This window comes from Panthera uncia (assembly GCF_023721935.1).
Source record: "Panthera uncia isolate 11264 chromosome E2 unlocalized genomic scaffold, Puncia_PCG_1.0 HiC_scaffold_19, whole genome shotgun sequence".
Lineage (NCBI taxonomy): Eukaryota > Metazoa > Chordata > Mammalia > Carnivora > Felidae > Panthera > Panthera uncia.
Window position 1 is genome coordinate 14,505,886 of NW_026057588.1, and position 14,318 is coordinate 14,520,203.

Sequence of the window (14,318 nt, forward strand, 5' to 3'; positions counted from 1 at the left end):
AACTGACTGAGCCAGCCAGGTGCCCCAACAAAACAATTATTTTTAAAAAAGATCTCTCTGATACAACAGAAAGGTAAACACAGATGGGTAATTGATACTGACTTACTGTTAAAATTTTTAAGCATCATCATAATTTTTTAGAGGTGCTTATTGAGTAGAGATACATTCTAAACATTGGGATGGATTCAAATGATCCAAGATAGGGGTTCAAATAATCCAAGATAGGGAGGTACAGAGATTGAAAAAAAAGAAAACCCAAAACTGGCCATACGTTGCTTAGTTTTGAAAACGGGGCTCAGTACACTTTTAATATGTTTGAAGTGTTCCAGTAAAAAAAAACCCAAACAAACTCTCCGCTGTCTTCCCACTTTCCGTGGAGTAAAACCTGAGCCTGTCACTGTGTCCATAAGCTCCCCCAAAGGTTGCCCCCACCTCTCACCCCTGTTCCAGCCACACTGGTCTCTCCGTGCTGCACGGACAGATGTGTCACACACACTCACACTCACACTTTGGAGCCTCTGTCCACACTCTGTCTGGGACCCCCTGGCCCAGAGAAGACCACAAGGCTGCCTCCACCCAGTAGCCCTCCCTGATAATGTAAGCAGTTCTCCCACCATGGGGCAGGCCCTTTATTTACTCTGCTTTAGTTTTCTTCTTAAGCCTTATTACTGCCTGGTCCTGCATTATATCTATTTAATTACTGCCTGTCCCTCCCTCTAGAACACAAACTTCTAGGGAGCAGGCGCTCTGTCTCGTTACTGCTGTATCCCCAGCTTCGAATGGAGCTTGCACATACTCGGGGCGCAATAAATATGTGTTGAAGGAGTGAACCCAGTACAGTGTGGCCTCGGGGCAAGCTACTTTTCACGCTGTGTGCATCATCTACAAAATGGAACTGATGAGAGTGCCCACCTCGTGGGGCTGTTACAGACATTAAATGGGACAGTACGCATTTGCAGAGCTTCAACCGTAACTGGCACGCAGTATGTGCTTAATAGTTACGGACTCTCACCTGGTTGCCGTCGTGGCTCTTCCTCCTGAGAAAGGCCCTCGAGTGACAGTACTGGGGCGGGGGCACACGCGGGCTCTCTGGAAGCTGCCAACCCCCACCTGGCTCCCACCTTACAGGGCAGATGCCCTTACCTCCGGGGCGTGCCGTCGTCGAAAGGCGGGATGATGACCACCTTGACAGTGACAGAGGTGCGCAGGAGGTCGATCATCTGATCGTGGGTCAGTGTGACCACGGCCACCTTGCAGATCTCCACCAGTCGGCTACCTTGCCGGAGGCCGGCCTGCCAGGCAAACCCGTAGTCCTCCACCTCGGCCACTGTCCCATCATACTTCACGTGGAAGCCCAGCTGCCCGAGCCCGTTCCGCCGCAGGGTCATGTCCACCGTCTCCCAGCCGTTGGTCATGACCTGTAGGCGACAGGTAGGATCTAGCCTCAGAAGCTGCTTGGGGGCCAGCTCTGGACGATCCCTGTACAGATTTCCCCGCTTTGGGGCCAAAGACCCTGCTGACTCCCATCTCTCCCAGGTGATGCCAGGGTATAGGAGCACAAACACCTACCTAGTCTCAGCCTGGACCCCTGACTTCTGAAGACGAAATGTGGATATGCAACTATATGGCTTATTAGCTTGCAGAGATGGTGGCAGTCAGGAGCCAGCCATGTATTCCAAAGGCCCCTGGCCTCCCTCCTTCCCAGCTACGGCAGTATTATACTTCTTGGCCCCTTGGGGTGGGTGGGCTCTGGGACTTGTTTTGGTCACAACTTGAGTTGTGAGTGGAACTGTCATGTCATTTAGGTTGGGGCATTTACTTGCTAGAGTGAGACCCCCCCCCCCCCCCCCGTAGGCCTTTCCCCTCTACCACAGCTACCAGGATTATTCCAGATAATGGCTGTTTGGTCAGCTAGAGTTCCAGAGTTAGAACAATGTGGAGCAGAGATCTCTGGTGAACCCAAGACGGACATGTAGTGTGAGCAACAGATAAACCTTTGTTGTTCTATTTTTTTTTTTTTAATATATGAAATTTATTGTCAAATTGGTTTCCATACCACACCCAGTACGCATCCCAAAAGATGCCCTCTTCAATGCCCATCACCTCCCCTCCCCTCCCTCCCAAACCTTTGTTGTTCTAAGCCACAACTATTTTATCCTGACACAGTGACTCTGAACAAAGTAAGCCAGAGGAGCAACCGACCAGAGATCCTGGGATCTTTTCTGGGTGGGGGCTCGCGCCATATTCTTTACTTCCTCATTCTCAGAGCCACAAACCCCTTCCCAATCTCCTCCTTAGACCGTCCTCCAGCCTGGACCTGACCAGACCACACAAGGCCTTGCTTCATCCGTGTGTGGTTTTTGCCATGATATTGTATACTGTAAACAGGAGGACCCGCGGAAGAGGACCTCAGCCCTTCAGCATGTCCTTAGGGATTCTCTCCTCTTCTTGGGAGAAAAGAACCTAACAAGCCACGGCTACGGCTATTAAACAAGTCACATCGAGATCTGTCTGCCCTCTCCTAAAACTGCATTAAGGAAAGAGAACGTGTAATAGTTCAAATTGCCTGTGAGAAGCCATTCCCCGGCTAGAAGTTATGGTATTTGAACATACTTGTTACAACAGTGGCTTTCACACTTTTTCTGGCCACTATGCACACTAAGCAGGTTGTATGTCACAAACCAGTCTATGCATTCACACGTGCGTTAACCCACAAATATTCCTTGCAATCCAAATCGATCACATTCCTGAGTGTAGGTAGCAGGAAATGAAGAGTGTGGACGGGAAAGGCCTCACCTGAAGACATAACCACATTTGACGCAGATGGGGAGAATTTGGAAAGTGGGGGACAAATGTAGCACTGGGGCAACACCTCACAAAGGACTACTTATCCTTACTTACTGGGATGGACTGCGATACTCTGTCTTCTTTCCTATCCTGTCCTCAAAAATTCTTGATTGAGACCCAGTAATTGATTTCACAGTCCAACTTGTTCATGTGACAAGAAAGAATTATTGTTCCTTCTTTATGTGTGACAATGACAAGACAGTTGTTTTTTGGGGGTGTGTGTGTTTTCAGGATAAATGCTGAAATGTGTACAGATGATATGACAGGATGTCTAGGATTTGTTTCGAAATAATCAGGTGGAAGGGAAGGGAGGGAAGGAAGAAACAAGACTGGCCACGGGCTGGCTGATAATCGCGGAAAACTGGTGAAGGCCCAGGAGTTCGCTAGGTGAGTCTCTTTACTTTGGTGTATGTTCGACATTTTCCATAGTTAAAAAGTTTGAAAAACCGGTTGCAGAGGAAAGCCTGGTGTTCAGTGCATCAGAAGAGAAAGTTGTGACTGACTTCATCCTAGCCCGTGACTTCTGCTTGGGGAGTCAAAATTCTTCTCCTTGAAGCAGTCACCCTTGTGTCCACAGAATCTGGTTGTGAGTTACAGAGAAACGTCTGGTGTGTCTGTGCCCCTGACCAATTAGGCCACACCAGGCCAGGAGGGGGTGGGGAGGGCCTGACCTTCCTCAGAGGCTTCAGCGAGGCTGCTGACTGCCGTCCATTCTCCACTCTTCCCTTCCTCCTTTCAGTACCAAGACCTCCCACGGCAAAACAGATTTGGACGGGCGCACAGCCACCCGGCTGAGGCCCCCCATGTCTCAGCTTCTCTCACAGCTAGGTACGGACATATGACTTGGTTTTGGCCAACAGGACAGGAGTGGAAGTGATGGAATTTCTAGGTTGTGCTCTTCAAAATAAAATTGCTTGCCCTCCACACTCACACCTTCTGTCTCCCCACAGACAGGAACGGGGATATGGAGTCATACCAACCGATACAGAAGGAAAATGAGGTGTCACAAGACAAAAGGGGTGTAAGTCCCTGAGCTGTCCCTGCCACCTTGAGCAGCCTGGGCATTAACTACAAGAGAAAGAAACTCCCGCCTTGTTTTGGCCACTGGATCTCTCGGTCTCTTTTAGCAGCTCAGCCTGTAGCGACCCACTACAGCTGTTTTCGATCATTTTGGAGAGAGGAGAGAGCCGGTAACTGAACTCTGTAGCTGCTGTCTCTTAAAACCCCCCTTTTTTTTTTTTAATGTTTATTTATTTTTCAGAGGGTTGGGAGGGGCAGAGAGAGAGAGGGGGACAGATGATCCGAAGCAGGTTCTGCTCTGACAGCAGAAATCCCAGTGAGGGGCTAGATCCCATGAACTGTGAGATCATGACCTGAGCTGGACACTTGGCCGACTGCACCACCCAGGCGCCCCAAACCTTTTTTTTTTTTTAAAGTTAATTTATTTTGAGAAAGACACAGAGAGGAAGACAGAGAATCCCAAGCGGCACTGTCAGCACAGAGCCCGATGCGGGGCTTGAAGTAACAAAATGTGAGATCATGACCTGAGCCAAAGTCATGAGTCAGATGCTTAACCAACTGAGCCTCCCAGGCACCCCTGCTCTCTTAAATGTCTGACAATTCTGTCCCCTTTGCTTTTCTCACAAACCAAAGGAAGCCCCACCTGAAGAATAGAAGCATTCCTGACGTTTACAAGATTCTAGAAAGGCCCCACGGCACAGGGAACACCTTACGAGACCAAACACATACCTGTTCAGAGGACCCTCTGCCAGGCCAACCCTGCCTTTTTAAAGTTCATCTTCCTGGGGACTGATCTGTGTGTGCCAGGCACTGATTAAGCCCTTCATATGCCCAATTTCACCATTATCTCACTTGTGAAGCAGGTACAACTGCTTTGCTTATCTTTCAGATGTTAAGACCTGTACAGACCTGACTTTTTAACTCTTGCTTTTACCTTCCACGCTGTATTCCCCGCTGCCCACTTTTTTTATTTCCCCCTCATTCTTCACCAGGACGATTCCTACTTCTTGTTCTGATCTCGGTTTAAAAGTTATTTCCTCAGGGAGCCCCCCATCCCAGGCTCACAAGCTGGGGTACTCGGTGGGCAGTGGACACGAGACGCAAGTTGGTGGAATGTGGCTAAATGCTGCACTTGTGCCCCATCTGAAGCGGGCACTTATGGCCTTGCCTCGGCTGACCTGTGCAAATGCACGTCCAGCACAGCCAGATCCCCCGGAAAGACACACTTCTATGAAGTCTTCCGAATGCTAAGCTTTGGTAACCAACTGAGTATGTCTGGGGGCTACATCCAACCCGTGGGCTTGAGACCTCTCCCCACGATAGGTTCCCTGGCATCCTCAATACTTCCTCTTTAACCTCTCGGTACTTGTAACTCCTTGTTCGGTATCTGCCTCAGATGGGAGTCCCGGGAGGGCGGCCACGGCCCATCATGGTCACTGCTGTGTCCCAGCACTGTCCGGCTCAGAGACAGGGGCATAACTTAACAAACGAAGGATGTCTGACTCCTGGCTCTGCTGGGGAGGGCAGGGACTCCTTGCCCTGGAGGGCTCTGCGCAGCAGACAGATTTGCCATCATGAGTCACTTAAGATGGGCTTGTCCCTTCGCAGAAGATGGCTTACGTCATCACTTCCTGGCCACCTGGTTCCTCAGTGGGCTTTGGGGCACTGAGATTGTGAGGAGGGCTGCGGTAACGGGCTGCAAAACACTGCGCCAACAGTAGGCTCGGGGGTGGGTGTGGGACGGAGTGGCACAGAGAGGATGTGGGTAAAATGTGTAACCTGGCACGGTGCCTGGCACGGTCACTGCACAAGAAACGTGAGCTGCTGTCAGGATTTGGGGAGGAAGCATCCTCTCGTGTTAAAGAACCCAGGTACTTAACTCTCTGGGTTCCAGATTCCTCATCCGTGAAGTGGGGATGATAATGGTATCTCCCTCACCGGGTTTTTGTAAGAAGAAAATGGCAAGTCGTGCCAGGCACTGAGCAGGGTCGGACAGCCCTCCACAAATGTTCGCTCTTGCTATTACTATAGGGTAGTGATGCACCCATGCGTTCAGTACAAGTTCACTGAGCGTCTCCTGCATACGGGCTTGAGTGCTAAGGACAGCGCAGTGAACAACAAATACACAAATACACTTTGTGTGGTGGTAAGTGCCATAGAGAAAATTAAAGCAGGGTAAGTGGGTGGAATATGCTCAGTCGGGGTGGGGGGTTGCGATTTTACATATGAGGCCTCCCTGATAAGATGACACGTGACTGAAGTGCTCCAGCGAGAGAGTGCGGGCAGTGGAAAGGCTGGTTGCCTGCCTAGCACACTCGGCAAGCAGCAAAGGTCTGTGTATCCAGGGCAGAGAGAGCGACAGGATGCCAGATCACGCGGGGTCTCACGTGCTACTGCAAGGACTCTGGCTTTCACCTAGGGTGGGCAGACGGTTCTGAGCATAGCAGTGATGGGACCAGACCCCTTGGGACTGCCTTACTGAGGACAGAACATAGGGAAGCAAGGGTGGAGGCGAGGGAGACAGGGAGGAGGTGACTGCAGAGTCCAGGAGAGGCTGGGGGAGGCTGTGGAAGGGGCGGGGTGGCTGGAGACTGCCCACCGGAGCCAGACGGGATGTGGGTGTGAGAGGAAGAGAACAGCAAGGCTGATGCCAAGGCTTTTGACTTCGACAAATGGAGCAACGGACTTGCCCTTTATGTTAACAGGAAAATTCTGGGGGGCAGGGGAGGAAAACCAGGAGTTTGCTCTTGGACATGTTTCAGGGGCTTAGAGACACCCGGGTGGAGATGCCGATAAGCTACCAGTCTCGAGTTTGGGCACAGATAGGTTCTGGAGTCAGGAAAACCTGGATTCAGATCCCAGTCTGCCATCTGCTGGCTGCATGACCTTATGTGAGTATCTATACCTCTCTGAGCCTCAATTTCCTCATCTTGTCAAGTGGAGACACGAACAGTACCTACACTCCACGGGGTGGTCAAAGACTGTGAGATCACGCACGTAAAATGCTTATTAGCACAGACTCAGGGTTCAATTAAACTTATTCAACTAGCCAACCAATTAGTATTTACTGAACACCTACTACGTGCCAGGCAGTCCTGATGGAGGCATGGGACATACGCAAGTGAATAAAACAGATGGAGGCCCTGGGTCTCCGACCCCACATCCATGTTGCTACCAAAAACTAATGTTGTTACCTAAAGCTAAGCATGAATTTTGGGCTGAGGAAAGCTGAGGGCAGGGCCTTATCAATGCAGCCTGAATTTAATGAGACAGTGCAAAGGCCCAGAAGGGTGAACATGGTGGGATCTGGAGGTCACAGCCCACCAAGTCAGGCAAGCTTGTCTGGGCAGCATAACTCATCCAATCCTTAAAACTTTCACATGACGTATGGTAATTTTTGTTCCCATTTTTCAGATGGGGAAATTGAGTCACACAGCAGTTAAGAACTTGGCTCAAGGTCGCACGGCTGGCCAGTGGCAGTGCCAGGACTTGAAGCCAGGCCTTCTGACTCTAGAACTCGGGTCCCATGTTACGCACCCTTCCCTATTTCACACGCACGACCCGCCCTCCTGTTAAACCCACCAAGAGCCCACTGCTGACTACAGCGTTCCCTTTCACAGAGCTCAGATGTGGCCCGAGTACTTCTCACCACAGTGCTTCAAGCCTTCACCAACCTAGCTGTCACCCGACTTGAAATCTGTCACTCTTGCTTTGACCACCAGTCTGAGTCGGAGAGGTCTACCAGGAGTTTAGGGTAAGATTCACCCAGACTGTGAACCTTCGTCTTTTAACAGAGGAAGTTAAGCCACTCAGGTTTATCATGATTACTGATGTGGACTTATTCCCGCTATATAATTTTCTGTTTGTTTGTTTCTTGTACTGTGCTTTCTCATATTCTCCCCAGGTCCCTGCTTATGCCCTATCCTTTAGTGGCCTGGAAGCTTTTCATTCTATTTTAATTCTTCCCCAAAGTACCCTTACATTTTGAATGTAAGCATAAACTTGTATCTCCTATCAACTTCTAGAGTGAATAAATACATCTCTGTCTTCCCAAGATGATGACAATGGAGAGCCTTGGATCCCTGGCCCAAACCTTCCCTAGAAAAGAACCCAGGGTGCAGGGCCCACAAGTCCCCCTAGTGTTAAGTGGCAATTCTGGTTCTCTTGGGGCCAGTTAGTGTCCTGGCCTGACTGACTGGGCTGGGGTGGGAGTGGGGGGTTCCCTAAGTGGGGTGGTTCCCTAAGGCCTGGGCCAAACCACAGAAGTGCTGTACCACTGCCGAGCTCTCTCCCTTACCTTCAGTCTCTGGACGATTTCCCTTATGTCGTCCACAGAGCCTTCTGTGGACTGCACGAAGATGTGGTCCCCTCGCCCATAGAAGATTTTGAGAGTGGAGGAGTCTGGGGTCCAGCCGATGACATCCCCACAGTAGCAGTTGAACACCACCTCCTTGGTGCGAAGGTCCAGGAGCACCACAAATTCATTGGAAATCCCCAAAATGCAGTCAATTTCTACCCCCTGGGCATAGTCCTGGGCCGCCACCCTCCAGGCGATGGCGCCTGCGCTGTGCTGCTCAGCGCCTGCCCGTGCTTTTGTCTTTTCCTTCTTCTTGGAGGTCAGGGAGATGAGGTTAAATTTGCCAGTGGAGTCAATGGGTGTGTTAGAGACACAGTTTTCGGCCAGGTCCTTGAGGTACTCCTGGCGGGTCCTGGTGGCCATGGTGTGGAATTTGTCAGACTTGTGTGCAGCGTTCTCGGCATTAATCACCTTGGCCAGCAAGAAGTCTCTGAAGACATCAGACTTGCGGAATGTGGTTCCACTGGGGATGGGGGGACCAAAAGCAGGAGCATCTTTGGATCGGGTCACAGCCATACTGAGGAGGGAGAAATAGATGGTAAAAAAAGGCACTTGAGATTCCCTTCAGAAAGAAAACATGCAATCAGATACAGGAGTGTGCTTTGTAGGAATGGAAATAGTTACGTCTAACTAGTAAGTTGCTGGCTAGACTGGAAACTTTCGACAGCCTTAGGGCGTGGATATGCATTTTTTTTTACTTCCTAGAACATCCACTGCTGTTAGAACATCCACTGTTAGAACATCCACTGCTGTTCAAAGAAGAATTCTCCTACCGCTGTTCCATTTCGGTTATTCTCATCTTACATACGTACAAACTATGTGGTAGGTTACAGTTTGGCAAACACTCCTCCCTCTCCACCTTTGAGGGGAGGTACGTCCCCACCCTACTGATCCTGGGTAACTTGATTTAGCCAATGGTTTTCAAGCAAGGCATGCCTCCTGCGCTCCTGCCTTCTCCGGGAGCTAAACATGCCCCATGGGGGCCCCAGAAGGATGAGGGACACCTGTAGCAGACCTGGACCCAATCCGTGGCCGGGAGCTAAGGCCAGTCAGACCTGTGGATGTGTGGGCCAGAGAGACATGTTAATGTCCGTGAGCCACTTGAGTTTTGGGGTGGTTTGTTAAGCAGCATTATTATCGGAACATCTGACTGATACAGGACATTTATGTGATTTACTTCTTTCAAACATTTGTGTGACATTGTTTAACATACTTTGTAAATCTTCTCTACGTGGGTTATTTTGAAAATTCATTGTAACGAGAGGTTAGAAGGCACCCTTCCTACTTCAGTTTCGACCGAGGTGCCGTGGTGACAGAAATGAAAATAGCGAATGGATGAGAAAGTAAAAAGGAAATAATCTAAAACCTGTTCTGCCAAACCAATGAACCTTCTTACCCCCTACGCAAACTACAGAGGGAGCTGCTGGAAGGAACATCTTTGGAGAAAGCTGGGTGGCGAACACCATCATCTCTGCACCCACTCTCGCTGGCAGCAGGGGCCTCTGAGGTGAGCCTGTAGTCAAGAGGAGCCTGGGGGACCAGGAGGGTGGACAGGGAGCCCAGAGAATTCGCAGTCAGCTGTGGTCACAGTCCCAGGGACACTCCCCTGCCTCCCATTTCCTCCTCGTGCTCCAACCCTCGACAGGCCAGAAACAGGTCAACATGGAACAGAGGAGAGGGGAGAAGGAGCAGCCCTGAGCTGGGAGGTGGGAGAATTTGCTGAGAAGTCAAATCCGGAGATTTGAGGAGTATCTCAGACGTGTTGTCCCAATGACCAAACTGAGTGGAGACTCCCGTGGCTATAGAGCAGCCGATTTCTACAGTCAGGAAGTCAGGCAGAGAGGCTACGGCTCCTCCCAGAGTCACCACCCAGGGGCAGGGGAGCGCGACACTGGCTGGAAGATGTTAAAGGGCGGTGGAGACACCACAAGCTATGCTGTTTACATGATGATGATTAAAAGCAGTATGAGTTGCTGGAAATGAGCGAGCAGTCAGCTCGCTAAGATTTTCTTAGAGGATTGTATTCATCCTCCACAAAAACCTCACCTTATGAGTACTGCGGTAGATTTCCTAATGCTTCTCTTCCCACCGTAGGGTAATTTTTAAATAATGAGATTCCTAACTAAAACATATTCCATGGAACCCAAACACAGTGTAAGGCTTGTTTGGGTTCTGACTCCCAAGCCCCCACCCTCCCCCAACGTGACAAAGGGGGCAGTGTAACATTCCTGCATCTATTTGAGACGAGCATTTCTGGGATGCTCTCTTGGACGCTGGGGATACAGCAGTCCCTGGCCTCCAGAGCTTTATAATCCAGGAAGAGAGGCATACTAAACAAACTTACAAATTAATTTATAAAGACAAAGGAAGTGAATGGGGTACAGACAGAACAACAGAAGGACCTGATATGGACAGGGAGACCCCAGGAGGGCCTCTCTGAAGAAGTGATTATTACACTGGGATCGGAGGCTGAGTAGGAGCCAGAGGAAGAGCTGAGGGGAGGGACCTGCAGGCAGTGGGCACTGCATGTTCAACGCCTGACTGTGAAAGACGAGGCTGGGGTGGTCTGAGCCCAGACAGTGAAGAGTCGGATGCTCAAAAGGTCACTGGGGGCCAGGCCTCGCAGGGCCTTGATGGCGTGTTAGCGCTTTTCATCTTGATCATGAGACCAAGCAATCATTTCACCACCTGGGCTGGCTCATCACGATCTGCACCCCCAGATCTGGTGTCTGCTGCTCTCTGCCCTGCTCAGTGCCCTGGCAGGTAGGTTTCTGCAGGCTATCACCTTCACCTGGGTTCCCATGCCCTCCAGCTTCCAGTGAATTTGGTCAACAGGAAGCACCAGGAGGTGACAGGAGAGAGAAGTTCAAGAATTTCTTTCTCTTCACGGCCTTCCTGTTGGGCTGGGATAGCGGCTGTGGTTGAGTCCTTGATCCTTCAACTCACAGCCATAGATAGCTCCTGCCTGGTGCCCCCTCTCCCAGAGCCATAGCTCTCTCTAGCTTCCAGAAACTTCTCCCATCCTCTCTAACCTCAAGCCGAAGGGGTGGGTGATGGCTCCCTGCTGCTGGTGGTTCCCAGATGCCTCACTTTCCTGTACTTGTTCCCCTAACCTAAGCATACCTGTGAATGGACTGTTCACTAACCCTCAGTTAAAACCCTAAGGGAGGCATCTGCTTCCTGAGGGTCCATGATGGACACAGGTGCTAGCAACAAGTGACAACCAGACTGACAACCTGCGAGGATCGCCATGGCTGCCCCATGAGGAAAGCACTGGAAGGAGCCTGGGGCAGGAGACTGTCAAAGGAGCCCTTGCACACCCCAGGTGGGTCAGGCCAGATCCCTTGCTGCACTGTTCACTGTCCAGTGACACTCCTCCAGTGCAGGAGTGCCATGTGGGCAGATGCCACACTGAGCTTAGCTGGTCCACCAGCACCAGCATAGGTGTTCACTATTGATTTAAATAGCGATTTAAACTTGAACAGACCAGGAAGAAACAGATTTCTACCAATGCACAGCAGGTGCAGGTCTGATGGAAAAAGGCACTTTCCAGGGGTGCAGTTCTTCAAAGGCCACACAAACCAGGCAGGTTTTCTGGGCAAAACCGTGTGGGCGTGGCCTTGCCTACAGGACGGGGGATGGACCAGATGACTTCGCCAGTCTTTCTAATTAACGGTATGTTCGCATTGTACGTTACAGCTGTGAACAGCGCTGCAACGGCTCCGGTCAGCACTTGGCTGTGTAGAGTGATGGATTTTGGGTTTCCCCACAGTCCTGATTCATGATTTTAAGAACCACGAAATTATAAGCTGCTGAAGGCTTCTGGACAATCAGAACAGCGGGTCCTTTGCTTCCCAGCAGGATGGACTGGGTTTTCACAGCCCACAGGCTGCAGGGATGCTGGTGTGCCACCCAGAAACGGCACATTGAAACCGGAAAGGACGGCACCTCATCACGCAACCAGGAGACGGTGTGACACCAGGTCACCTGGCCACTGTAGCTCAGTAAGTATTTCCAGAATATTCACAATTACTCATTCAACAATTCTTTTCTCGGTGCCTATGATATTTGGGCCAGGCATCTGTCCGGCCAGCAAAAATGTTTTTAAGGCTCACTGTATGGCAAGCCCCGTGTCACAATAGATACATGAAGGGGAATGTGACATGGGGTTACTACCTTCAAGGGAGGCAAGGGCCACCCTAATAAGTCATTTTTACAGCATGAGTGCTGCCACAGAAATGTGTTTGGGGACACAGAGGGGACCAGGTGTGGTCTGTCCGGAGAGGAGCTGCCTGTAGGGAAGGAGGGGAGAGGAAGGGAGAGGGTGTGGGAGGGGGTAAGCTTTGGTTGTATCTTTAACATTTTCTTTCTTTAAAAATAAAGAAAAGAGAGAGAGCTGAAGCAAATATGGCGAAATGTTAACATCTGCTAAATCTGGTGGTAGGCACATGGGTGTCTGTTATATTATTTTCTGTGCTTTTCAGGATGTTTAAAATATTGCATAATAAAAATATTTTAAATTAAATTGTAAGAAACAAGAAGGGTTTGTGAATCAGAAGCAAGCAAGCATCCTGGACACCATGCAAAGGCTGGCCTGGAAAAGTGGGGGGTTGGTGGAAGGTTTGCCGTGACAGCCCTGGTGGGAGCGTGGGAAGGGGAGAAAGGCCACCCCCATGCCCCCGGCTCAACCCCCTGCCTCTGATGTGCCAGGAGAGGGAGGCCTTCTCCTCTGTGGTGTGTGTGTGTGTGTATGTGTGTGTGTGCGCGCGCACAACTCTATCTTCCCTCACCAGGGCTACCTTTCAGCTGCCGAGGAACGTGGGACCTCCGAGTGAGCTCTGGCTCTCACAGCCCGGAGGTGTGGGCACGGGTAGCTGCTGCTCAGAGTACCAGATGCAAACGGGTGAGGACACAGGGGGCCTGTGGCCTGATGCCCCGTGGAGGCCCTGCCATGCAGTGTGCTGGCTCCCAGCAGCCACCTGGGCGGCACATCCAGGACAGTGTTCTGAACCACACGCGCTACGCGGTGGATCCCCCCCTCCCTTCTCTCACACACCCGGCTGACATGGGAGATTCCGGCAATTCCTCAAGACTACCAGTGCACGACGCACACACCCTTGGGCCCAGGGACTCCAGTTTCAGGAATTCTCCCATCTGTATAGTCGGACACAAGTGCAAGGAGAGCGGATGCAAGGTTGTTTGCTGCCGGATGGAGGGGAAGAGCGGCTGACAGGAAACGGCCCAGGTGCCCATCGATGGGGGGAGATTCTCATGCATCCGCACGATGGAATGAAAAAGCACTTTATGTATTGGTTTGGAGAGATCTCAAGGATTGGTGAGAAAATACAGGATTCAGAACAGCGTGTGTTATGCTCCATTCGTGTTAAAGAGGTGAAGAAGAATACTCGTAAGCACGTGCTGGTGTATGTATAAAACATCAGGATGCACAAGAAACCGCGAACAGGACAGCTGGGTGGTGGGAGACTGTGACCTTTTTTTACTTTTTTATGTTACATTTTGTACCGTTTGAATTTCAAACCGTTCTCAGAAAATGGAAAATAGCGCTCCCTTGCCCATTCCCCGGAGCTTGCGGTGCTATCCCAGGGGCAAGTGCTGCCCTTGGCCCGGGGCCTAGGTCCTTGATCAGCTGGTTTTCAAGGACGAGGGCTCTCTCCTCACCCCACACCCAGAATGCTTTCCATCTGGCCTCTGGGTGCTGGCCACTCCGCTGGTGAGAACTGGGGCTTGGGGAGGATGCTGAATGAGCCTGCGGCCTGTGTCGCCTGTTGATCTGTGAACCAGAACCACACCTCTATCCCTGCCCCCGTCCTTCCAACTTGTGATTTCCCCCTGGGCCACCACTCCTATGCCTCAGCCTTGTGCCCGCTACCCAGGCGTGGCGCAGGGGTGGTTTCACTCTACGATGGGCACCTCACCCCCAACCAGATCAGTGAGCCGCAATTCTGGGGCTTCTTTTCCTGGGAAAGCAAAGCTTTCTTTTCGCTGGATTTGCAGCTGGGAGGATGTCGAGCTCAGAGCTGCCAGCAAATGAGGCAATGTATAGGAAAGTGGAGCAGATCCAGCTACGCCTGAA

The 14,318-nt window shown here is 51.0% G+C and overlaps 1 protein-coding gene across 4 annotated transcripts in view; it reads right to left on the reverse strand.

Moving 5' to 3' along the window:
- Positions 1–14,318, reverse strand: part of SIPA1L3 (signal induced proliferation associated 1 like 3) — a 238,095-nt gene that overhangs the window by 65,253 nt on the left and 158,524 nt on the right. For all 4 annotated transcript variants that reach the window (XM_049621719.1, XM_049621716.1, XM_049621717.1 and 1 more), the window contains 2 exons: positions 8,165–8,741; positions 1,144–1,418 (listed from right to left, as the gene is read on the reverse strand). In XM_049621719.1, the coding sequence (XP_049477676.1) occupies positions 1,144–1,418; positions 8,165–8,741 (852 nt within the window). The remainder of the gene's footprint in view (positions 1–1,143; positions 1,419–8,164; positions 8,742–14,318) is intronic.